Source organism: Equus caballus, chromosome 3 (genome assembly GCF_041296265.1).
Source record: "Equus caballus isolate H_3958 breed thoroughbred chromosome 3, TB-T2T, whole genome shotgun sequence".
Taxonomy (NCBI): Eukaryota; Metazoa; Chordata; class Mammalia; order Perissodactyla; family Equidae; genus Equus; species Equus caballus.
This window is the reverse complement of record NC_091686.1, coordinates 59,746,013-59,771,785: the sequence shown is the minus strand read 5'-3', so window position 1 is coordinate 59,771,785 and position 25,773 is coordinate 59,746,013. Positions and strand designations below refer to the sequence as shown.

Here is a 25,773-nt window from a genome sequence, read left to right as displayed (position 1 = left end):
AGAGCCCCTCACGTGCTGAGGGTAACAATATAGACCTTTCTGGAGGCAACGTGAGAAAATGTATGCAAAACCTTAAAAATGTGCACACCACCAGGTCCCATCCTCTCCCCCCACCATCCAATCCCCGGAAATGTGCACACAGACATTCTGCCTCTAGGAACTTATCCTGTGGAAATAACAGAGATGTGCCCAAAGATATGAATCTATTCAGAGCACTAGTGTTTGTGAAGGAGGAAAAAAAGCAGAAACCCTATGTATTCAATAATAGGATTAAATAGATAATAGTACATGTATCTAATGAAAATCTATGCTGCCAACAAACACATATTTTGAAAGAAGATTTAAAGACATGGGAAAATATTAAGTGAAAGCAGTAGAGTGTGGCTCTAATTTTATTAAAAGTGTTTATATGCCTATTAAAAGTCCAGAAGATGATCAGTCTGCTAATAGTGCATCTTTCTGAATAATAATGTTACAATGAATTTATTTTCCCTTTGTGCTTTTCTGTATTTCTAGACTTCCCACAATGTACATGTTACTTTTGTGTTTGGATATAAGAATGCAGCAAATATTATTTTTAAAAGATAGGAGAAAAGAAAGCTTGGCAACTTTTTATTCATGCCCTTTATCAATTTTTCCTGAGGACTATCAAGGTGCCATTGCTATTCCTGGACACGTTTCCGATCCTGAGCAACATGTGGTGACTCACTGCCCAGCATGACGGGCGGCCTTTGGACCTCATTAAGGAACTATGTTGGCTCCTTAGTCAGATGGGGATATGACTGTTTTACAATGTGACTGACTGGTAGCACTCAACCTTGGTGCTCTGTTGGGGTTTACTTTCTTTCTTGGAACTGTAATTCTTTATCAGATGTGGGCAAGGATTATCACTTAAAGGGACACGGAAGTCCGAGGCTGCAGGTACACGTTTCCCTTTACTACTCAAGTCTATCCTTCATTTTGGAAATACCATTAAAATACTAATAGTAATCTTCTTTCCTTTGTTTTTGTAGGGGCTACACATAGGTTATCTTGAAGTATATATTTTTAGTTTTATTTTTTATTTTGAGGAAGATTAGCCCTGAGCCTGCCACAGCATGTCAAGTAGTGTGTAGGTCCATGCCTGGGATCCAAACCAGCGAACCCTGGGTCTCCAAAGTGGAGCATACGAGCTTAACCACTATGCCACCGGGCCAGCCCCTGAAGTCTGCTTTTTAAATGCAAATATTAAAAAGTAAAAATAATGGAAGAGCTAAAGGTTATATTCATAGATTAGCTTAAAACATGAAATATAGGACAGTACCCATCTAATTTTATTATAAAGCAATATTATAATAACCTATCACCCAGGACATATCTTTGTCTTTGTTTCTTTACTCTTCATTATATATATTTCTACAGTTTTAATCATGTGTACATGAAAATCTCTATTTTTGTTATGATGTCACATTGTTTTTTCACACGTTGTTGAATGGCATTAATAATTTCTAATGGACGGTTGCACGTAACACCAGGTCTGGCAAGTACTCAAATGTTAGCTAGCTGATAGAAGATAAATGGCAAATATTTATTGAATGCTACAGTGACGTACTGGGGCTATTCTGGTGAATAAAACAGTCCTAGTTATCATGGAACCTGTACTCTAGTAGATGGAGACAGATGATTTTTAAATCCATGAGAAGGGTACCGTTATTAGCCCCATATGAGAACCTGAACCACAGAAAGCAGGTAACTGGCCCAAGACCATCCAATCGGCAGGTGCTAAAGTGGCAATTCCAACCAAGGCAAACTCTCCAGGACTTGTCCTCTTAGCAACTGCTCCACTGGCACTAACCGAGCGCCCTGGCAGTTCAGAAGCCAGGTCAATCAGAGCTCGAATAGTTTTTAGCTTACTTATTGCTGCCATAACAAATTATCACAAATTTAGCGGCTTACAACAACACAAATTTACGACTTACAATTCTGGAGGTCAGACGTCCAAACTCAAGTTTCACAGGGCTGAAGTCAAGGTGTCAGCAGGGCTGGCTCCTTCTACAGCCTCTCAGGAGAGAATCTGTGCCCTCTTCTTTTTCAGCTTCTGAAACCACCCGCGTTCCTTGGCTCGTGACTCCTTTCCATCCCTCTAGCTTCCTGCTTCATTGTCATCACGTCTCCCACTACTGACTTTGACCTTGCCTCCCTTTTATAAAGACCCTTGTGATTCCATTGTGCCCACCTGGATAAACTGGGGTACTCTCCCATCTCAATCGCATCTGCAAAGCCCCCTCACGTGAGGTAACATATTGACGGCTCTGCTGAGGACAGGGACATCTCTGGAGGATTTTGTTCAGCCTACCACCATTGTGGACACTAGGAGGGCTAAAACTTGTGCTTTAGGACAAAAACGTGGACAGGAAAGGGAGTGGAAACGGGAGGGCCTTCTAGTGAACTGAACTTGTAGTGCCCTTTCTGTGCCAGGCGCAGTGTTAGGGCTTCGTGCGTTTGCTAGGACTGCCACGATGAAATACCACACACCCAACGGCCTAAAAACACAAATTTACTTTTATTTCTATTTGTAGTTCTGGAGGCCAGAAGTCTGAGATCAAGGTGTTGGCAGGCTAGGTTTCTTCTCAGGCCTCTCCTTGGCTTGCAGACAGCTGTTTCCTCCCGGTGCGTTCACACAGCCATCTGAGTGTGCAAGTGTCGGTGTCTCTTTGTCCAGATTTCCTCTTATAAGGACCCCAGTCATAATGGATTAGGGCCCATCCTAATGACCTCATTTTAACTTAATCAACTCTTCAAAGATCTTATCTCCAAATACGGGTACACTCTGAGTAACTGGGGGTTAGGACTTCAATATATGAATTTGGGGCAACACAATTCATCCCCTAGCGGGCTTTAATAAGCCAACTCTGGTGACTGTTCACAGGAGCCTGGGTTTGGCAGCTGAGGGCGGTTCACTGCCCGAGGTCTCCCAGCTGCTAACGGGATTCGCATGCAGGCCTGTCTGCTCTGAAAGCCAGGCCCTCGCCACTGTACCAGCTGCCAGGAGGACAGTTGTGACGGCAGAGGGAGACTGATGAGTGTGGCCTCCGGAGGTGAAGGGATCAGCCGAAGGGCGAGAGTGTATGTTGACCTGGAGGAAACAGTAGGGTGCGGCCTGATGGTGGAGGCCTTTACAATCTGGAAGAGGCACAGAGGAATTTAAAGGAAGTCCAGGAAGAGGGAGAGGCAGTGATGCAATTCTCAGACTCTGCAGCCAGATTACCTGTGGCTCCCACCCACCTCCACCCCCACCATAAACTTATACTACATAACTATTCTAGTCTTTTCACCTGCTTTCTCCTTACAACCTCACAGTAACTCTGTAGCAGGAAACCAGGGCAAGGGTCCTCTCCATCAAGCGGGTTTCCTAAGACAAGACTGCTAATTTCACCTATCTGAGGTTACAGGGCCCCTTGATGCGAGCGCGAGACACACCGCCTGAGTCTACACGATGACGGCTGCGTGACTCTCCAGCCCTGAACTGTTTCTAAGTCCATGATTTCAGAGGCTAATAGTCTACCTCATCTCTTTTCCTCCCCTATCTGCCTCTTACCCATTTATACTACTTTTTCAGCCTTTCTACGTGGGACAAGGAAGAAATAAAAAGGAATTAACATAATTAAGTTTAAGCAGCTTTTTGAGAGGAAGAAAATCTATGAACTCTTACCTATATTCTCCTGTCCCCATTTATCACAATGGCTGCAGGAGTTTTATTGATATTGAGATTTGTTCCATAACTTTCATCAACTATCAGGAAAACAAAATAAAATTGAAATACATTGCATACACTCTAAGTGGAATCCGTGCTACTGGGTTAAGATTTTAAAATACAGGGTGATACTTGTAAGAAAACAAAAATCAACATAGCCTTAAATTTTATCTATCGTGGTGCAGTGTCAGAATTAGATAAACAGAAGCCAATCAGACACCCCTAAAGTAGGACACAACGTTTCTACTGCTTCTCCCCTTCAACTCGTTGCTGCTACAGCAGAGAATTACAGCTGCCACCATTGCCCTAGTCTAAACACTCACTCGGTTGCTGAGTCTTTGTTGAATCAAGAGTTAAACACATTTTCCTGTGCTGATATATCAGTGCCTGGCAGCTGTTAAGTACTCTGTCAGCTGCATCACTGCCATCGTTATCATTTTGCAATTTAGCGTTTACTGCTGTCTACAACCCACACAACAAGTGACTGCCTCTCCTCCACCCCACTGTCCGTGAGTCACTTAAATTGAGCAAAATATATTTTAGGTTGATAGCGATAAGTGCTGAAGAGAAAAAAACAACAAAGAGCAAGGAGATAGAAGTGTAGGTAGCATCTGCACAGAAGTTTACAAACAGTGGCTGGGAGAAGCCTCTCTGAGAAGGAGACATGTAGGAAAAGGGCTGCAGGGCAGGACTGAGACACGATTCCAGGCGAGCACTCTGGGCAATCCACCCAGCCTGGGAGAAGCGGAGAGGCCGCCAGCGGGCTGGAGGGGTGTGAGGAGGCGTCACAGACAAAGCCAGACCATGGAGCGCCCAGCAGGTGACAGGACTTTTAGTCCGTACTGAGTGACGTGGGAAGACCCTACAGAGTTCTGAGCAGGGGAAGGACATGACCCTACAGAGGCTTTAAGAAAATCACTCTGGCTGCTGTGTTGAGAATACTCTGAAGGAGGCAAGGGAAGAAATAGTTAGTACACTTTAACCAGTGTGCCACTATCCTATAAATTACAATCAGATAAGATAAAAAAGAAATAGAAATTAAAATAGTCCCCGAGGACTGCCTGCCAGCCCACTCTGGTCACAGGGCTGCACAGAGAGGCCTCCCAAATACACGTCAGGGTGGGCAACAACAGCAGTATGTATGAGCATAGTAGGTAAAAATTTTTATTTACTTATTTAAATTCTCCTAAAATATAAGAAACAAAATGGTTTCCTGAATTACAGCTTTTGGCAGTGAGTAAAGGTCACAATAAAGAACAATAAACGCCAACTTTCCGTAGCAGCTTTTCTTTTCCCCCAAAAAAGAGAGTGCATTTTCCTGCAGGGACATTCATTTAGAAGAGATACACATCGGCCAGGTTTCCTCCAAAGTGCCCAAAGTCAGACAATTTCCAAAAGTGCAGATGAGAATGATAGTGAGCAGAAGAGTGCCTCAACTTCAATACTCAAGGTCATCTCAAATCCTGAAGAGTCCCTGGTTTCTGTGACAGGGGAAGAATTTTGCTAGTAAATACTTGAACTAAAATCCAGGCAAATACGCTCTGTCTTCATCTTCTGGTTCTTAATTCTTTAACACATTGTAAGATTGATTATTCAAATCTAATTACGTATTTACAAGACCTGAGAGTATTTTGTAAAAGTTTGTTTAAAAAATTCCTACATGAACTTCATTTGCTAATTTTCTATTACATAATCTATTTTTTTCTTCGTTTCATCTGTCTTCTTTTGTTTCCAAAGATTCCCAAGGACAATCCCTAAAAAAATTATTAGTCCTACTGTTCGGTTGGAGGTAAATTTATCCCAGCAGTCCTCCGGTCTGTGGATGTCTAGAGTGTAAATCTGTAAGAGAAGAACACAAGGCGGCACTAGTACTCAGCACGGACTTTTGGGCATCACAAATAAACACATCGATACACAGAGGACAACAGCACTTTGTTACAGAATTTTAAGCAATAGAAGCCCTTAATGTCCCCCAAACTGTTTCCCACTGTAGAAAAATCGACCACCTCTCTCACTGGGAATCATCTAAGCTGCGCCCTGAGAACTCCCACTCGAGGGCTGCAGGAACGCTCTGAGGCAACACGAGCTATCTGCAGTTCTCTTTAGAAAGCTCTTCCTCACACCGACTATCCAAAATCTGCTCCCTACAACTCCGACCCTCCGGTCTAGCTTCACTCTTTGGAGCAAGGTATCCCAACAGGAGAACAAGTCACATTTGGGCAGGACAACTCTCTGTTGTGCAGGGCTGTCTAGGGCATCGAAGGATATTTAATATCCCTGGCCCTCACCCACTAACCGCCAGCAGTGACCCCTCCCCAGTTTATTTATGATAACCAACACAGCCCCACACACGTAATCTCCCTCCCAACCTCACACAGAGACAGGATCTGGTGCCCTAGACCTGCTGCTGGCGACCTGGAACAAACATGCTGCTTTTTCCCCACGGCTGCCCTGCAAAGCCATCGAGAAAGTCTCAGGTCCCCATCTTGCTCTTCTCCAGGCTCGAGCATCAGCATCACTCATTTTCCCAACTATTCTTTATAACGTGGCCTGTAGATGCAAAATCATCGTGATCTGCCTTCTCTTCATATACTAGAAGGCTATGTCCATCTTAAAATATGGTGTCAAGGACCAGACAGAGGACCACAAATGCAATTTAGAATATAAAATGGGTTCCAAATATTGATGTTTGTGATTGTCCTCATAATTTTTGCCTTCCTCTGCTAATATCCAGGTGCTTAAATACCACTAAACGTCCATTATCCTGACCAATCAACTGATGATGACAACCCCCATGGAGCAGAGTCACAACCAAAAGGAGGTGCTCAGAAATTCTGAAGAGGAAAGCAGTGAAATGTGGAGAATCAGCAGATGCCATCTTTCCGCGTTCCTAGTGAGGAAGACAGTCAAGGTGCTACAGCAGGTGGCTTACTTTATGGACATCAGGTTTTAATTTCCTTCATCCACGTTATGCAAGTCTTGCTTACACTGATAAGTAACCTGCAATAACCTGTATGAAACAGATCATCTAAATACAGGCTCACTAACATCCTTCTGATGCCGTTCAAAGAAAATAACACTAACACTGATGCAACGATACAGTCCGTTTACAAGCAACCCACTGAATTAAAACTAGATTTAGTTCATTCATTTTACAAAACTCAACAATGTGGATTCACAATATAAACTTCTTGGGGCTAGGATGCTGGGTGAATATCCCGAAATGACAGTTTCCTCCTTTCTGGGCAGAATTCTGACATGTTAGCATTTCCTGTCTGAGGGCCAGTGGGATCCACACCTAGGAATGGTTTGTTTGCTAGAATGCTCACTGGAAGCCCACATTTTAAAAATACGGTTGTGATGACCAGTTTCCTTTACAGTAATTCAACTCAAACACAACCTTCACACACTGTTGAAATGTCTCCAGACATAAATCAGAAGTAATTCTAGGAAAATCAGATTTAGTTTTAGATTATTTCGCTAAAATACAGCAAGGTTTTTTATATGACAAGTTGGGGCAAGGGAGGGGGCATTTAAGGAAGTACAAGCCAAGAAGTTGCTTGTTTCTAGAAGTACCTTGCTTGGTGAATACAGAGGTCATTTCTTTTAAATAATTTCTATAATTTATACCAAGGAAAAATAAGAGAAAACAGTAAGAAAAAAGTCAAACCTGGCGAGCCAGATGGGCTCCCACGGCGGCCAGAGCAGCGTAGTAGGGCGCGGTCTGCTCACTGCTCACTCCCACCAGGCTCAGCGCCCCCACCATAGCCACACTGAAGCCACTGAGCCACTGCTTGGTGTCTTCGCGGAACCACAGTGCGGTGGACTTAAGGCCAATCAGAGCATCATCCTTCTTATCCTAACATCAGAAAGTAATAACAGATTGTCTGGTTTTTATCAACATACCAGAAAACTCACTTTTTTTTTTTAAACGCGTTTTTAGCATGTATTTTCTTTCTTTTTTTTAAAGATTGGCACCTGAGCTAACAACTTTTGCCAATCTTTTTTTTCTTCTTCTTCTTCTTCTCCCCAAAGCCCCCCAGTACATAGTTGTATATCCTAGTTGTGAGTGCCTCTGGTTGTGGTATGCATGGCCTGACGAGCAGCGCCATGTCCTCGCCCAGGATCCGAACCAGAGAAACCCTGGGCCGCTGAAGTGGAGCGCGTGAACCCAACCACTCAGCCACAGGGCTGGCCTCAAAATTCACCATTTTGAAGTGTACAATTCAGTAGTTTTAGTATATTTGCAAGGTTGTGCAGCCATCACCACTAATTCCAGAAGAAACTGTCTTTTCAAGAACATGCAGCTACAGCATATCTGTGTGATAAGCTGTGAAAGATGACAGTAACTCAGAAACACAGGTTGATCCATAGTCAATGCGCAGACCAAATCAAAGTTGAATGCTACTGCTAAAATGCTCTCCCAGCTCTATTTATACACGTCATGCTATTTCTTATAACCCTGTAATGACTTTCAACTTTGCTTTTACTACATTAGAAGTAAAACTCAATCTAATTCTTTACATAGCTCCTCCTTACCTCGGAGTTCTCAAACTCAACAATTTCCTGCACATTTTAGTTTCAATCTTGCTAAAATAACAGATGCAGAAAAATGCTCACTTGCCACCTAACCATATCCACTCACATTTCACTTTTAGCTCAATTTATTCCTTGCCTCTCCCATCCGATCCCTTCTGTTTAAGTAGAGCTGGGTCTGGATGAGACACTCACATCTAGCTGACTGCTCTCCTCCAGCAACTGTATCTGTAAGCATTTCCACACACTGTTGTAATGATGGTTGTGTGATATCAGAGGCTGCACGCTGAACTCTGCATCCACTTGCAGGCAGAAAGCTTCTGAGAAGCTATCGTTTAGGGTCCCAAATCCACATAATACGGAGTGTGGGGTTAGTGCCTGTTTTTCCTTTCACACTGCACCACCTTCAGGGTGCAAACAGTGTCTTTAACTATGTTACCACGAAAGTGTCAGTCAGTACTTTACTGAAGTGTCAGTGGTGTTTTACTGAAGAAGTTAATCTAACTGGAGTACAGTTATCCTGACCACTGGTTCCAGCCATTGCTGTAAAAAGTATAGGCATCTCTTCTAAACTGTCAGTCAAGTTTCACTTCAGGAAATCAGATCCGGCAAACATTTTCATAATACAAATGGAGTAGGGGAAAAAGGTTAACGAAAGAAAGCAGAAGGAAATCCAGAAAGAAATATTAGGAAAAAATTTCACTAAATCAGGGGCTGGCCCGCTGGTATATGGCTAAGTTCACGCACTCTGCTTTGGCAGCCTGGGGTTTGCAGGTTCGGACCCCGGGCATGGAGAGACACACCACTTATCAAGCCATGCTATGGCGGCATCCCACATACAAAATAGAGGAGGACTGGCACAGATGTTAGCTCAAGGACAATCTTCCCCAAGCAAAAGAGGAAGATTGGCAACAGACATTAACTCAGGGCCAATCTTCCTCACCAAAAAAAAAAAAAAAAAAAAAAGTTCACTAAATCAGGACATATTCTTTAAGTAAATGGTTGAGAATACATAGTCATATTTCAGTAAAATACTGAGAAAAATCTTTTTTTAAAGTTCTAAATGTAAAAGGAAAATTAAGAACATAAACCCAGAAAAGCAAAAAAAGATTTTTATTAAACTTATGAAAAAGGCAACATCAAAAGCTATAAACACATTTATATCCTTTAACTAAGTAATACCACTCCTAAAAATTTACCCAAAAAACTCATATTCATAAAGACATTAGTGATTAAAACATATTATTTATAATCGCAAAAACTCAGAACTTAAATGACCAAAATAGACAAGCTGTTCACTTTAAAAAAAATTATGGCATAGTAAGTCAATGGACTATTCTGCAGTGTTAAAGAGACAATGACAAAAAATAGGTAAAAAAGCTGCCTGGTACAGTGATTTAGAGGCCTCCACAGAGGGGTAGCAGAGGGTCGCAGTTAAGAGCACAGACTCTGAAGACCGTCTGGGTTTGAGTCCCAGCTCTGTCACCACTAACCGTGTGACAGGGACAAGTTACTCTCCACACACCACTTCACCTGTAAAGTGAGGATAATCAAAGTACCTTCCTTACAGATAGTTAGGAGGATTCAATTAGTTGCAAGGTATTTAAAATAGTGTCTGGCGTATAGTAAATACTATTTAAATGCTTGAAAATTAAATAAATGAGTTGATCTCTTTGGTAAATACACATACACAAGAAAGAAAAATATCCTGTTGGCGCCACAGAAGTGTTTTTCTTTTTAGAAAACAACACTTTCATTTCAATTTGGTTCTTAAAGTTCTTAAGCAACAACAACTACTAAACCAAAGTTAAGAAAAAAAGATTATCATTTCTTTACCTGATGGGCATAGATAGTATCATATATTAGAGTCCACATAATTCCAGAAAAATAAAGAGGCAGGCAAACAGACGGATCACAGGAGCCCTTGACAGCAGACCATCCGAGTAACGCTCCCCAGTTAAAAGCCAACCCTGCAATCAGTGAACAGAAGGAGAGGGAGAGTCTAAACAAAGTCCAGAACGCCCGCAGGCAGGAGAGGGCATCAGCGTGGGGCAGGTGCTTGCTATGGACCACTGGGCTCTGTGTGCACTATTTTCTACAATGCTTCTTCCTTACATTCTCCCAACTCTCGGTGGTAGTTATTAGCTACATTTTACAAAAAAGGAAAACAGGCTCAGAGAAGTCAATTAACAATAAAATAACACAGCTAATAGAAAGAATAATACTCCCCGGATAAACAGGTTTCAGAACACGGATCCTACCTAGTGCGGTGCCCGGCAGGGCCAACACCCAGTAGCTGCTGGGGTCTGCACCTCGACCTATCTGAGTCAAACCCATCACCACCTGACCTCCTGACAAGCCACAGAAACAGCAGTACAGACGGGAACACTATTTATCCTATAAGCCCATCCTCTCTAAGAACTGTGAACAGACATCTGCATGCTGACAACCCTAAATCTCTATGCACAAGCCTCATCACTCTCTAAGCTTCAGACCAGATGCTGACCTGCCTGCTGGACACTCCACCTGCAGGCCCCTCAGCTCCCTCAAACTCAATGGGTCCCCAACGCCCTTTCTTAGAAACCCCTTTTCTCCTCCTACATTGCCTACTTCCACTCCTCAACTGAGGAAGTGCCTTCCGTTGTGGTCCCACAGCACCCACGCGTGGCAATACACTGCACTGCAATGACCTGCTCTCCTGCTGTCTCCTCTAGCTCCTTCAAGGTGGTGCAAGTGTTTTAGCCATTTTCATTTTCCTCGTACCTGGTGGGATTCCCGGCACAAAGTAAAAGTCAGGGGTTCAATAAATATTTGAAGTAAATATACCAGCTTTCTTAATATTATCTTACAGATAGGAAATGCTTATCTTCCTTTTACCAAAAGATTCCCAGATCAGTTGAGACTATAATGTTCTATTTTTTTAATAATGAAAAGAAACAAAACATTGAACGAGAGGACTTTGGAAAAAGATAAACATTCCACCACAACTGTCCCACAAGTCAGGCTCGCATCAATTTCTTGGAGTCTCTTTTGGTTCTTCTTTTATTTACTGAAAAAATAGTTCAAAGAACTAGAATAGTTCTAGGATTATTCTAGGAGTAGAACAGAAACAACTAGGAGTGGACATTTTTCCAATAGATTTTGACTTACCCAGCTGTCTATCTTCCTCTCTATTAACAAATTATTTATTGGTACATAGCAACGTACCAAGTGCTATGTTAGATGCCGGGCCACCCATATGTGAAGGATGCTGTGCTTTGTAGGCAGACGGTTTATTAATGGCGACAGAGAGGCCCTCCACATCTTGTTGAATTAATGCTCTTGACATGAGTAAGCGCCACATCCCATCCCACGGCAGAGAGCGACGGGAGCCCAGAGGAGAGATGGACTAATTTTTTCCCGGGAGGCCCAAGGAAGGCTCCACAGAAAGGGCTCTGTCTGAGTGACTGTATTCTCTAACCCCTGTTCTCCTGTGGCGAATGCTTTCTACTGCCATCTCGCAGGGCTTCAGGGCATCCAGGTGAAGGCAGGGTCAGGGCAGCTAACTTTTTTCTTTGTGATATACCTAGATTTTTAAAAGAACATTTCAGAAAATAATGACGATAATCTTAATAAATATGTGAGGGGCCGGCCCAGTGGCGCAGTGGTTAAGTGCGCACGTTCTGCTTCGGTGGCCCCAGGTTTGCCAGTTCGGATCCCAGGTGCGGACATGGTACCGCTTGGCACGCCATGCTGTGGTGGGTATCCCACATATAAAGTGGAGGAAGATGGGCACAGATGTTAGCTCAGGGCCAGTCTTCCTCAGCAAAAAGAGGAGGATTGGTGGCAGATGTTAGCTCAGGGCTAATCTTCCTCAAATAAATAAATAAGCGAGATTTCTTAGACAATAAAAATGGCTAACTGCCCTCCTTTATAATAAGAAAATGTCATAACTGACTTGACACTTTCTCTGCCACATTATATACATATGTATGATATTATATATAAAAGTACAGTTTGAGGATATTGAAGGAAATTCTTACAGTTATTTCAAGCTCACCCAAGGCTAACTGAGGCCAGTATGTAACTCTTTTCATCAGCGGGTAGGTGATGACGAGCAGTAGGGATGCTGCTCCCAGAGCTACACTGAAACCAAGAAAAACCATTAGAAAGATTAACATCACCATCTCTTAGAAATCGCTAAATGAGACAACAGTAGCAATACTAATTAGAAAATGATTTATCTTAAATTACAGTTTTTGTTATGTAAAATTCTCTTCCTGGACATTGATTAGGATAAAAGATAATTAGAAAATATCTAAAGTGTTACAAAACCACCAGGCCAAATAACAACAGCTCACATACGTAGGCTTTCGTGTATCAGGCACCGTTCCAACTACCTTACATAAGTTAACTCATTATCATCTTCACCACAGCCCTCAGAGGCAGGTAGTTTTATTCTACTTGTGTTTTGCAGATGACGAAATTAAAGCACAAAGAGATGAAGTAATCTGCCAACTGCCACGCAGCTAGTCAGGCGCAGGGCCGGGATTCAAACCTAAGGCAGCCTGGCTCGAGTGTCCAACCTGTCAGCCGCCACACACTACTGCCTCTCCTAATTTTCTTTTCAAATATCAAGACAGGGGTCAGCCCGGTGGCAGAGCGGTTAAGTTGGCACGTTCCGCTTCTTGGCGGCCCAGGGTTCACCAGTGCGGATCCCGGGTGCAGATATGCCACTGCTTGGCATGCCATACTGTAGTAAGGGTCCCACATATAAAGTGGAGGAAGATGGGCATGGATGTTAGCTCAGGGCCAGGCTTCCTCAGGAAAAAGAGGAGGATTGGCAATAGTTAGCTCAGGGCTAATCTTCCTCAAACAAACAAACAAACAAAAAAAACCAACATCAAGACAGCTAGCAATGAGACTTCCTAACAGAAAATTAGAGTCAAGATTCCCTCCCTACACGCACAAAGGGGTGTTATTTCTCTAGAAGAGGATAAGGTCCCCAAGCGCCTACACAAGGAGGATAACATAAGACGTGCTTGGGTACCTCAAAACTCACCTAACACCGCCCCTCCGGGAACCACCTCCCCAAGTGTGTTCACGGGACTGACGCTTGCAGGGCAAGATATACAATTAAGCCTAACTGCTATAAAGTCACGCTTATTTGCTGACCTCCTCCTCTTTTTTATCTTATTGAAGCACTTTGTAAGCAGCCATCTGAAGCACAGAAGTTTAATTTTGTCACTGTTTAAGAGATTCAGGAATGCGTTCTTCCACTTTTTTCTTCTGTCATTAATTAGGAATATGACTCTGGGAGAAACCTGGTTCCTATTTATGCAAAATGAGTATAATCACTTCTGCTTCCATCTACTCCAGCCATACTGTCAGGATAAATAAAGTTATACAGATGGGTGTATACATCACACACCCATGCATGCATCTAGAAAACCCATGGAAGTGCCTGCGTCCCTTCGGGAACATGTACTGCAGATACTGAAGGTGGTTCAGAATAAACTAAAAGCTGATCTCTCCATTCCTTTGGCGGAAAGCCATCTTGATCTTACAACGTGTGGTGGCTCGTTCATACTTGCCACCTTAGATGCTCCATAGGTAGCCAATAAACAACTTTGGGATAAAGATATTTCAATTTTATTTTATTCCTACTACCTCCCTTCCGAAGGAGACATTTTACACACAATTATGAAAAACACATTTACTATACCTGTAGTAATTCAGACACAGAAGAACGCCCAGCGCCAAGGTCAGCTGACCTCCGAGAAAAACAAACGATCGAAAAGTTGAAATGTCTCCAGCAGCGATAGGGCGATTGGCTGTTCTTGTAACCTTAACACATAAAAACAGATCCCTTAGCTTCATGAGATGGCTCCATCATTCATTTAAACTTTTAATCAAGAGTCTGGCCCATGGTAGGCACTACGGCAGATATATGAATAAAAGGTGACATCAACATTGGAAGTACTGCCAAGAATCAAAACTCCGTATTTAAAATAGCTTTGAAAAGATTACAAATTCTCACTACTCATTCTGCTTTATGTCCATCTCCCATCCTCATCTCCAAATAAACAAAATAAAGCAACTTCCTTATCTAGCGATTTAGCTACCTAGTGTAGCAAGTGTATGTTCAATTTCTATAGAGAAAAGAGGGACAATAATGAGGATCCCCAGGAAAGAGGAAATTGCAGTGGATGTTGGATAAGGGTGATATCACATGGATATTTTGAGTGTGGGAAGCACTACACTCAGAAATCAGATGTGAACAAAGACAGATTATACGGGTGTGCAAGTGGGAGTGCTTTCACCAGCTATTTAGGAATGGGTTTGTAATCTTACATGAACTCTACCCAAATATAAAGGGCAAACTCACTGTAAGAATATAAATAGACAAATTGTTCATGTGGACAAATAACATATATTAATTTTTCTTTTCCTTCCAAGAGATCATGAAACGTGATTATTCTAAACTTAACCACAAATAAAGAACATAACCAAAATGTTCAACATTGCTAGAAGAACTCAGGATCTGGGACCAAAGAACCCAGGATTTGAATCCAATTCCATTACTTACTGGCTGTGTGAATTTTGGCAAATTACATAACCTCTCTCGGACTTAGGGTACTTACTTGTTAAAGGAAAAAGAGAGAGAGGAAGAGGTAATAATAGCACCTACTTTATACAGCGAATGCAGTGTCTGAAGCAGATAAGCATACAATAAATGCTATCTATTTTTAATATAACATATTTTTCTACACTTTATACCAAGGGTTAGCAAGCTATGGTCTGTGGGCCAAATCCAGCCTCCTGCCTGATCTGGTACAGCCCATGAGCTAAGAATGGTTTGTACTTCTTAGATGGTTGAAAATAAGTTTAAAAAAGAGTAACGTATTGTGACACATGAAAATAACAGGAAATTTAAATTTCAGTGTCCATAAACAAAGTTTTATTGAAACAGAGCCATATCCATTTGTCTACCTATTGCTTAAGACTGCTTTCACACTCCAACAGAGTTGAGTAGTTGCAACAAAGATGGTATGGCCCACAAACCCTAAAATATTAACTATCTAGTCCTTTACAAAAAAAAATTTGCTGACCCAATTCATAGCATGCTTCACCATGCAATAAAAAGGTCTGCCAAAAACTATAATGACTCATCTTAGTTAGAGTGCTGGAACTGGACCTTTTCTCCCTGATTTGGTCCCTATAGTTTCAACTGGAAAAAATACTTATGTTCCTATATTTGTTTCAGGATATTGTGATTATTCCAGCTGGTATTTGCATGTTTCCAAAGTGCCACCATTCTAAGAGCTATACAGGCATCACATCACTGAATCCTTCTAACAACCCTCAGAAATTCCTGCCATTTCTAAGTTTTAGGAAACTGAGGCAGAGACGCTAAGTAACTTTGCAAAGTCACAGCCACTAGGTAGTACAGTCAGTCTAGTCCCACTGACCACACTCTAACCACAAGGTCACACTGCCTCTTCAGCACAGTGATATGAAACTAGCTAAATTTGAAAGCTGACAATAAACAAGCACTCCATCAAAAGACTAAAAATGATGTCACATAGTGATCGAAACATATTCTATGTGGTTTTTATGAAATCAGAACACTCACAGCTTACAAAACCAAATTGTTAATAGCTGTGCATTGAGATTATTTCAATGTTTATGGACCTAATGTTTATCACATGGCTGATAGATTATACACATCAACTAAACACACTTAATCAATATATCCTAAGAGCAACTGACATCATTTAATGTATTAGCAATTTACTTACCATCTAACATATTAAGCAAAACCCTGAGCCATTAACGTATCCTAATGTTTGTTGAGGTACAAAAAAATAATTATAGAGGGCTTACTGGTGGCGCAGTGGCTAAGTTTACGTGCTCCACTTTGGTGGCCTGGGGTTTGCCAGTTCAAATCCTGGGCATGGACCTACACATCACTTACCAAGCCATGCTGTGGTGGCATCCCACATACAAAATAGAGGAAGATTGGTACAGATGTTAGCTCAGTGATAATCTTGCTCACAAAAAAAATAAAAATAAAAAAATTATACACTGCATTAGAATATGCATAGAAAATAATCCAGAGGAATATGATGTAAACTGTAAACTGAAGTTCTCTCTGGGGTTTGGGGAGGGCATAAGGAGAACTTGTTCTTTTTTTTTTTTTTTTGAGGAAGATTAGCCCTGAGCTAACTACTGCCAATCCTCCTCTTTTTGCTGAGGAAGACTCCTTTATACATAGGATGCCTACCACAGCATGGCATGCCAAGCGGCGCCATGTCTGCACCCAGGATCCGAACCAGCGAACCCCAGGCCGCCAAGAAGCGGAACATGTGAACTTAACCACTGTGCCACCGGGCCGGACCCTGAACTTTCTATTTCTGTACTGCCTGAATTTTTCAGAATAAACATGTATCTTTTTTCTAAGGAGAGAAAAATAAAATTATGTTTCTAAAGAAATAACTATAGCAAATGTTAATGGGGCTGCGTTGGTTCATTTAAATTAAGATTTGATTTACATAACAATAGTTAGGGCTCCAATATATATCTCAAAGGAATGGATGACAGGTCTTTTGGACACCTAAAGTTTAGGATGGATTTTTCACCTTCACTCCTAACATCCTCAGCCCCAGCCTTTTCAATTCAAATTTATTTTGTACAAATGAAGGACACACCTTGTCCCCATGGCCGCTCTTGGTTGCGAAACGAAGGACACGGCACTCTGCAACACCAGCTATGCACCTGATCCCGCACCTCTGACGCTGGATTTCAGTGAGGACGCTAAATGACCACGCTGCTTTATGTGGCCTTCAGAAATGATGCCACCACATTACTCTGCAGAATTGAGAGAAGCCCCTCTGTTCCTTTCCAGGATCAAACTACCTTTTTATCGTAGTCCCGGTCCCACATGTCATTAATGGTGCAGCCGGCTCCACGCATCAGAACAGCCCCAGTGCCAAAGAGGGATAACATGTACCAATCTGGAAAACAACCTGGTTCAGCGGCCAAACCAATGCTCCAGGTACATGGCAGATACAGCAGCCAGGTTCCTAAGCAAAAAAAAAAAAAGACAAAAAAGGGACAAATTCAAGCTAGTTAACCGTCTTCATTTGTTTTTTAACACCACATCCCAAAGAAGTAACACAAAGTCAAAAACACATGACAAAACCAGAAAAATAAATTTCAACTCATATTACAAAGGACTAGTCTCCCTAACATGTAGGGTTCCTAGAAACTGAAGAGATCAATAGTCCAATTGAAAAATGGACAAAAACATAATAGGAGGTCACAGAAAAAGAACTACAAATGGCTCTTACACACATGAAAAGATACTCAACTTTGAGAAATACACTTAAAATTACATTGAGATAACATTTTTCACCTATGAGATTGGCAAAACGCAAAGTCTGACAACACACCCCGGGGAGTCAGAACTCGTGTGCTTCTGATGAGGTTACAGAACGGTCCAACCTGGATGGAGGACAAGCTGAAAATTCTGACCATATATATACACGTGTGTGTATATATGCACATTTACACATATATAAAAAAACACTGACATCTGAATGTTGGGACGTTCACAGACCACGTCAGGAGGGATACACTGGATACACTGCTAATAGCTGCCTCTGGGAAGGGGAAGGAGGTGGCTGGGAGACAGCGGTGGCAGACTCTGTTTTCACTCTACAGCCTTGTACCTTCCGAATTTTTTATCAAGTGCATGTACTGCCTACTCAAAAAAAGCTAATACAACTTCCTTTACTGTTGTTAATGGGCTTGAGGGAGGGAGGATACTGACCTATATTAATATTTTGCAGCTACATGCACAAACGGGGCTAGTTCTTGATACTTAGCTCATAAACTAGATGAAATGAAGCTAAAACCAAATAGACTGGACAAACAGGAGACTTCACACGCGAACTTTAGTAGATATTCCACTTTCAAAAGAAAGTCTTTCCAGAAATGTTTGGATATAGAGTCTATTAGATAAATTCGGAGCTTTCTTTAGCAAAATAAGAGAAAAAGGACATGTGGCTAAAGAAAGATCAGATCCAGTACAAAAATGGTCAAATGACAAAGTCCTTATAATCATGTTTAAGGTTCATTAAATATTTATAAAGCACGTACTTTGTGCCAGGGCTGTGCTAGGAACTGGGAACACAATGGTGACTAGGAGAGGCTGGTTTCTGCCTATACAGCTTAAAAATGAACAGGAAGAAACACAGTTAAACAAACAATAACAATAAAATACATCAATTTGGCAAGAGGGCAAGTACCAGGTCCTATAAAGGCATAATGCAGTGTCACCCAGCTAACCGGAAAGGGAGTGGGGAGGGTTCAGGGAGGCTTTCCCAAATGGAGTGTAACCCACACAGCAGAAAAGGCAAGGAGAGGCTGAAAACGAGAAGGGGGCAGTCCAGACCTGAATGCAGGCTGTCCCAGAGACCCAGATTCACTGCATCCCATCCAAAACAGTAACAACAACAGCTAACACTCACTGAACGCTCGTGAAACGTCAGGCAGTGTTCCGAATGCTTTACACGTATAAACTCACTTAATCCTCAACACACACTAGTATTATTCCTATTTTACACATGAGGAAACAGATGCATGGAGAGGCTAAGTAAAACAGGATGGGTTTAACTACTTCATTTTCCCTGGACCTACAACTACAGCTCAGGGGGACAGAGGAGCACAATCCTGCCCTAAAAGAAAAGAAAACACCACTTCACAGGCGTCACTGTCTGGTGCCATCAGAACTGAAGGTTCCATTAAAAGAGAATTCTAGAGAGAAAAACGTGTAACTACCTATACCACTGTGTGTCAGGAGCAAAACTTCCTTCAAGCCTGTATACAGGTACCACACTCACAGGTAGGAGGAGTCTGAGGGGCGCCTCTAGAGATGGAGAGGGTTCCCGCAGCGAAGGGGAAAGTCAGACTTCCAGTTCCAGGTCTGCCACTAGTAAGTGGAATGATGCCAGACACTAAAGCATATTAAACTTCCTCAAGGGCTCAATCTTCCTCATCTATCAATGAGGGGAAAGCTATCTACCTCTCAGAGTTGTTAGGATTAAAGATGAGGGTGATGATGAAAACAATAACAACAAATACACAGTGCTTCCTATGCACTAGGTGCTGGTACATAACACAACTCTCACAAGAAACCTAGGAGACAGGCACTAATTTTATTATACCGTGTATAATAAAAGGTATATTATACCTTGTATTAACAAGTACAGAAACTGACGCAGAGAGAAGTAATTTGCCTGAGGCCACACAGGCAAAAAGTGGCAGAGCTGCAACTCAAACCCAGGTGCTCTGGCTCCAGTCCACCGTGTCCTAAGGCCAGTGCTATCACTCTGCATATCGAAATCTCTACGGGGGCTTAAGTTCTTCTGGTGCTTTGGCCCTCCTGATTCTCAGTAACATTTTTTTCTTTCTTCCCTATGACACTTTCACTAAGTTCTCTTCTGTGAAGAAAGAGGCAGAGGTGGCGAGGATACAAATAGGTTTCGGAAAGAAACATTTACTGTAGAACAAGGAAAAACTTTCTGGGAGATGAAACAAAATAAGCAAGTTCTGAGAGGTGATGGACAGACCAACAAACCTGCGGAAAGTGAGTCTAAGATTCACTGGCTAATTATACGTTATTTTTAAGACAACATAATCACCCACAGATGCAATAAAACAAAAATTACACCACCAATTTAGTGGAAAGACTGCCACCTGCTGAAACTTCCTAAAATAATGTAGTAGTTTGTGACCTGGTTGAAAGAAGTAATCCATTCTGAAAAACAATGAAACCCACTTTGGTTATGAAAATAACTGATCAACTTTCAACAAAATAAAACTATGAACATAAAATTACCCCACAAAAGAATATAAATCAAAAAATATCAGGGCCAGCCCAGTGGCACAGCCGTTAAGTTCACATGCTTTGCTTCAGTGGCCTGGGGTTTGCCAGTTCAGATCCCAGGCGTGGACCTAGCACCACTCATCAAGCCATGCTGTGACAGGCGTCCCACATACAAAGTAGAGGAAAATGGGCACACGTGTTAACTCAGGGCCAATCTTCCTCAGAAAAAGAGGAGGGTTGGCAGCAGATATTAGCTCAAGGCTAATCTTCCTCAAAAAAAAAATAAAATAATTTTTTTAAAAAAAGAAAAGAAATATTAGGGGCCTGCCCCGTGGCAGAGTGGTTAAGTTTGTGCGCTCTGCTTCAGCAGCCCAGGGTTTCGCCAGTTCGAATCCTGGGTGCAGACACAGCATTGCTCATCAAGCCATGCTGAGGCAGCATCCCACATGACACAACTGGAAGGACCCACAACTAAAAATACACAACTATGTACCGGGGGCCTTTGAGAGAAAAAGGAAAAATAAAATCTTTAAAATAAAAAAAAAAAAGAGGGGCTGGCCCCGTGGCATAGCGGTTAAGTTCGCATGTTCCACTTCCTGGCAGCCTGGGGTATGCCGGTTCGGATCCAGGGTGTGGACACGGCACCACTTGGCACGCCATGCTGTAGTAGGCATCCCACATATAAAGTAGAGGAAGATGAGCATGGATGTTAGCCCAGGGCAAGGACTCCTCAGCAAAAAAGAGGGGGATTGGCAGTAGTTAGCTCAGGGCTAACCTTCCTCAAAAAAAAAAAAAAAGAAATATCAAACCTGGAATTCTACTACTGTCAATATATTGTTCCTGACATACAGTAGGGGCTCAAAATAATGCTGAATGAATAGTAACACAGTATTATTAATAAATTGTCTGAAAAATCCTGCAATCATCACCTTATTTAGAACCAAAGCATGCAGGCTGGTATCTTAACATACATAATTATTATTATTACTTTTTTAAGATTTTATTTTTCCTTTTTCTCCCCAAAGCCCCCCGATACATAGTTGTATATTCTTACCTGTGGGTCCCTCTAGCTGTGGCATGTTGGACGCCACCTCAGCACAGCTTGATGAGCAGTGCCACGTCGGCGCCCAGGATCCGAACCAGCAAAACCCTGGGCCGCTGCAGCGGAGTGCACGAACTTAACCACTCAGCCACGGGGCTGGCCCCAACATACATAATTACTAACCTGATCTTCTCCAATTCCCACTTCTCAAGTAATAACAGCTAACATTCTTGAGCACTTATTACATCAGGCACTGTTCTAAGGACTTGACATATATTAATGAATTCTCATGACAACAATATAAAGTCAGTATTATTAGGATCTTCATTTTATAGATGAGAAACAAAGGCCCAGAGAGGTCTAGTAACTTAACCAAGGTCCCTCAAATGGGCAGAGCGGAGACTCCGGCTGCAGAGCTTTACTCGTAACCCCTCAGTAGCCTCTCACCGTGTGGTGGGGTGGTCTAGCCACTAAGGGGGAAGCCAGAGATTTACAGAAACGGGAATAATAGCAGCTACTGATCCATCTTAGATGCCTGTAAGCCTACACTGCAGCACCATGACACAGATCCCAAGAACAGAATTATAATTAGCTTTCAGATTAGAACTGGGCTGAGACATTTATGCCTATCAACTTGTATCTGGCCCCAAAATGCAAGGGGTCATGGTGGCAGGTCTGTGCCTATCATTTAACTTGCTTTTAAACTTTAACTGCTGATTGTTATATCTCTCAGTGCTCTGATCCCAAATAGGTAGTGTCTAAACCCAGAACACCAAAAACAAGGTCTCATTTGGGGCCTTCGCTGGGCAAAGGTGGAGGGAACATATCCTGGTATTTGAATGCACCTCCATGCGCTGCGATGGCAAACGCCATCATCCAGGTTAACTGGAGTTCAGTCTCTACTCCTCCCTCCCCACTGTCCACTCTTCAGTCCAGCTCTTATCCAGCCTCGACTCACTGTTTTCTACACCGACCTGGAGTTCCACATCACCTTAGACCCTTAATGTCCCAACACTCCACCCTTGGGTCTTTGCAAAAATATCTCCCCCACCAATCAAGTTCTCTTCCTTCCTCTGCAAAATCCACCTGTTGTTTGAGGTTCAATTTGTTCTTGAACCTTTTTCTAGCAATGGGGATCCACAGTAATTACTCTTTTTCCTGCAGCACTCGCCACCTATAGCACTTACATTTGATCCCATACTGTCCTAGCTTACCCAACAGTCTCTTTTTCAAGCAGACCGGGAGTTCCTCCAAAACAGGGAGTTTGCAGAGTTCTTTCTCTCCCTAAGGCCAGGCGATGTTGTAGGAATTTACAAGTTCATAACACTACTGCGAGGCTCTGTTTTAGGCACTAGATAGAAAAGTCCCCATATATGTGGAGCTCATATTGGAATTTATTGACCAAAAAATGCATCAGATCATTAGGGGTGAGCACAATGGAGAAAAATGGAAGATAAAGAGCGAGTGAGGCAATAGGTATTCTCTTAAATGCGGAAGGTCAGGGAAATCCTCCCTTAGGAGACGATGGTGAGCTGACAGGCAGTCCATCAGCGCTGTACCGTGCATTCAATCGAATTAAATCTTCGTGGCACGAGTTGTGCAGGGCAAAGAACTGGAACTCAGCATCAAAACACTAGGTTGCGGGGTCCCGCCGGTGCCCAAGTCCTTAAGTTGCTCGCTCTGCTTTGGCGGCCCAAGGTTTCACCGGTTTGGATCCTGGGCGTGGACATGGCACCGCTGATCAAGCCATGCTGAGGCAGCATCCCACATGCCGCAAGTAGAAGGACGCACAACTAAAAATATTCAACTATGTACCGGGGCGCTTTGGGGAGAAAAAGGGGGGGAAAAAAAACTTTAAAAAACACACTAGGTTCATCTGGTCTGGCTCTGCGGAAGACCCTCGGCGTCTTTACGGTCTTAATTCTTTGCTTTGGGAGCGTTACAGAATTATGGGAAGGATCAAACATAATGAATATGGAAGTGCTTCAATACCGTAAATCTCTGCAAGTGCAGAGACACGAGCACGGAATTTCCGCTCGACGCACTATCTAAACCATGACTGTGGAATGAGCGAATCTGGGCCGGCCTCGGGCGCTTAGGATTTAGAGGGGTGTGAAATACAGAGGGTGACCCCGGAGATGCCCGGTCTGGTGTCTCGAGGGTCCCCGCGCGTCGCAGCCGAGCCCTGATTGTCGGACTTTCCCTTCCATCCCGCCCGCCCGCACTCACCGATTGGCTTGTCCAGCCGCATGAGCCTCAGGTAGGGCTGCACAGGGCGGGGCGCCGCCTCCACGACCGCCGCGGCCGACAGGCTGAGCCCACGCCCGCCCGGCCCCAGCCCGGCCCAGCGCCGCGAGTCCCCAGTGCCGGGAGGCCCCGCTGCGCGCGCCAGAACCACTGACCGCCCGCGCGAGCCCCGCAGCCACGCTTGCCTCACGGCCCTCAGGCCCCTCGCCAGCCCCGCGCCGCCCGCGCCCAGCATGGCGCTTCGGAGGGCATGCCCTAGCGCGGGCCTGACGTCATCCCCGAGCGTCAGGTGCCGCAGGCGTGTGCAGTGACGTCAGCGGGACGTCTGATCCCGCCCACCAGGTCCGGCGGCGGCGTGGCCGGAGGCTTTCAGTATCGTGACCCGGGGAGTATTGTGGTCGCTTTACAGTGCAACGGCGTCCTCGCGATAGTTCGCGTAAAATGAATTCCTATTATCAGCTTTCTCAATAAACGAAAAAGTTGAGTGCAGAACAGTTGTGCAAAAAAGAGTGAAAAGCCTAAGCCCAAAATATTGTTTTGCAGGCAGGTGTTTCCTTTTTAAAGCTAAAAAGCACCAAGGAGTCGAACCCAGGAATGTAAATTAAAACTGTACTCAGAGTTAAGGGGCGTTCCTTACACAAGTGAAAACTTAAAATTTGACAGGCCGTTAAAGGAGTTGAATAATCGAGAGGCGGCGGGCGTGTGGGATGCTGAGAGCCTGCAGCTAGGACAGATGGGCGCGCTTAACCATAGCCAAGTCCTGGACTGCGCTGTGTGCCCGGCACTTTACATGTATTAGTCCCTTAACCACTTAATGAGTGACCGTGGCGAGTCACTCATCTGGTTTGTAGTGTTCTGGGGAATTGGGTTAGTCTTTAAAAAACACTTAAAACAGTGATTCTGTGATATCTTGAGTCTCCAATGGTGGTGGTGAGGGAGTGGTCCTTGATGATTCTACAAAACTAGCTGGTAACTTGTTCACCAATTGCAGACAGCAGGATCAAGGCACGGGAAATTTTACTACGTATTTGTAAAGAAGAAAGCACACTTGCTCTTGTATGTGTTTACTCTCGATACTCTGCTACAGCACTACTTCACTTCTGACACCAGAGATGAGAGTTTTCCACACATCAAACAATTCTGGGACACCATCTAGGTGTCCTATACCTAACTCCATTCTGGCAGCATTTATCTGGAGATAGCATCAGATCCCACAGGTTAGGGGCTCAGTTCCACAAGACTGCCCCTCCCCAACTTCAAAAACCAACCGCAAAGTCCAGTTGTTAGTGTGGTTCTGATGTGCCAGCTAGAGATGCACTATAGATGGGAGGTTCCCAAGGGGCCTTCCTCCGTTAATTTGCTAGAACAGCTAACAGAATTCAGGAAAACATTTTATTTACTGGAGTACTGGTTTATTATAAAAGGACATAACTGAGGAACAGCCCAATAGAAGAAATAAATAGGGCAAGGTATGTGGGAAGGGGCATGCAGCTTCCATGCCCTCCCTGGGCATGCACCACTCTCCCCGCACCTCCACCTGTTCACCAACCCTAAAGCCTCTGAACCCTGTCCTTCTGGATTTTCATGGAGGCTTCATTACGTAGGTGTGATTGATTAAATCCCTGGCCGTTGGTGATTGATTCAACCTCTAGCCCCTCTCAACTCCCTGGGGGAGGGGGGGAGCCCGGCTGAAAGTTTCAACCCTCTAATCACATAGTTGATACCTCTGGCAACCACCCCCCATCCTTCAGAGCTTTCCAAAAGTCCCCTCATCAACATGAACTCTGATGAGCTCAAAAGGGACTCCTTATGAATGACAAAAGACACTCCTATCACTCAGGAAATTCCAAGGGTTTTGGGAACTTCGTGCCAGGAACTGGAGTCAAAGACCAAATATATTTCTTGTACCACAATATTATATCAATGTATAAATACTCAATATATTCTATATATATGTTATATATTTTATACATATGTATATGTATATATCTCTTCAGTATATATATTGGAGTCAGAAGAGGACTTAAAAGTCTAGCAATTCCAGTCCTAACAGGAACTTAGCCTGCATGAACTCTCTTCCTTCTTCTTTAAAGTACCAGACAGACTAAAAGGCAAAAATGTTTGCAGTCAGGTCCCCGGACTCAAAAGAAAAGCCATGCTCCAGGAATGTGGCATCCAGAAGCTTACTTGTTCCAACTGGCTTTGCAAGTTTTTCAAAAAAAGTTGGAAACAAATGAGCTCGCTCTCAAGGATGGATAACTGGAGGGCATTAATAAGCAGTGAGCCAGAGATTGCCACTCTTCTGCAGCCGAGATAAACAGACTGACGTCTATGTAGACGGAT

At 43.3% G+C, this 25,773-nt stretch overlaps 1 protein-coding gene across 3 annotated transcripts; it reads right to left on the bottom strand.

Annotated features, from left to right (window-relative positions):
• Positions 1-2,523: 2,523 nt before the first annotated feature.
• COQ2 (coenzyme Q2, polyprenyltransferase) lies at positions 2,524-23,712 on the bottom strand. 3 transcript variants are annotated; one of them, XM_023637806.2, is made up of 9 exons: positions 23,413-23,699; positions 17,168-17,334; positions 13,974-14,095; positions 12,309-12,394; positions 10,106-10,239; positions 7,404-7,592; positions 5,510-5,572; positions 3,692-3,771; positions 2,524-3,162 (listed from the first exon to the last, which is right to left on the bottom strand). In XM_023637806.2, exons 1-8 carry the CDS (start codon positions 23,663-23,665, stop codon positions 3,715-3,717), a joined length of 1,071 nt encoding a protein of 356 aa, XP_023493574.1. In that variant the 5' UTR covers positions 23,666-23,699; the 3' UTR covers positions 2,524-3,162; positions 3,692-3,714. The 3 variants fall into 3 exon arrangements, with proteins under 3 accessions (XP_023493574.1, XP_023493573.1, XP_023493578.1); XM_023637805.2 differs by lacking the exons at positions 2,524-3,162; positions 3,692-3,771 and having other exon boundaries at positions 4,874-5,572; positions 23,413-23,712; XM_023637810.2 differs by lacking the exons at positions 2,524-3,162; positions 3,692-3,771; positions 10,106-10,239 and having other exon boundaries at positions 4,874-5,572; positions 12,292-12,394; positions 23,413-23,700.
• Between the last annotated feature and the right edge of the window lie 2,061 nt (positions 23,713-25,773).

Bases quoted from the DNA above. Each gene is read 5' to 3' on its own strand.
- COQ2 (XM_023637805.2), bottom strand. From the start codon at position 23,665: ATGCTGGGCGCGGGCGGCGCGGGGCTGGCGAGGGGCCTGAGGGCCGTG. The intron at 10,240-12,308 runs GTGAGCTTGAAA...CACTGATTGCAG, and splicing joins CTGGCCTCAGTTAGCCTTGG to GGTTGGCTTTTAACTGGGGA. The intron at 7,593-10,105 runs GTAAAGAAATGA...TTCTGATGTTAG, and splicing joins ATACTATCTATGCCCATCAG to GATAAGAAGGATGATGCTCT.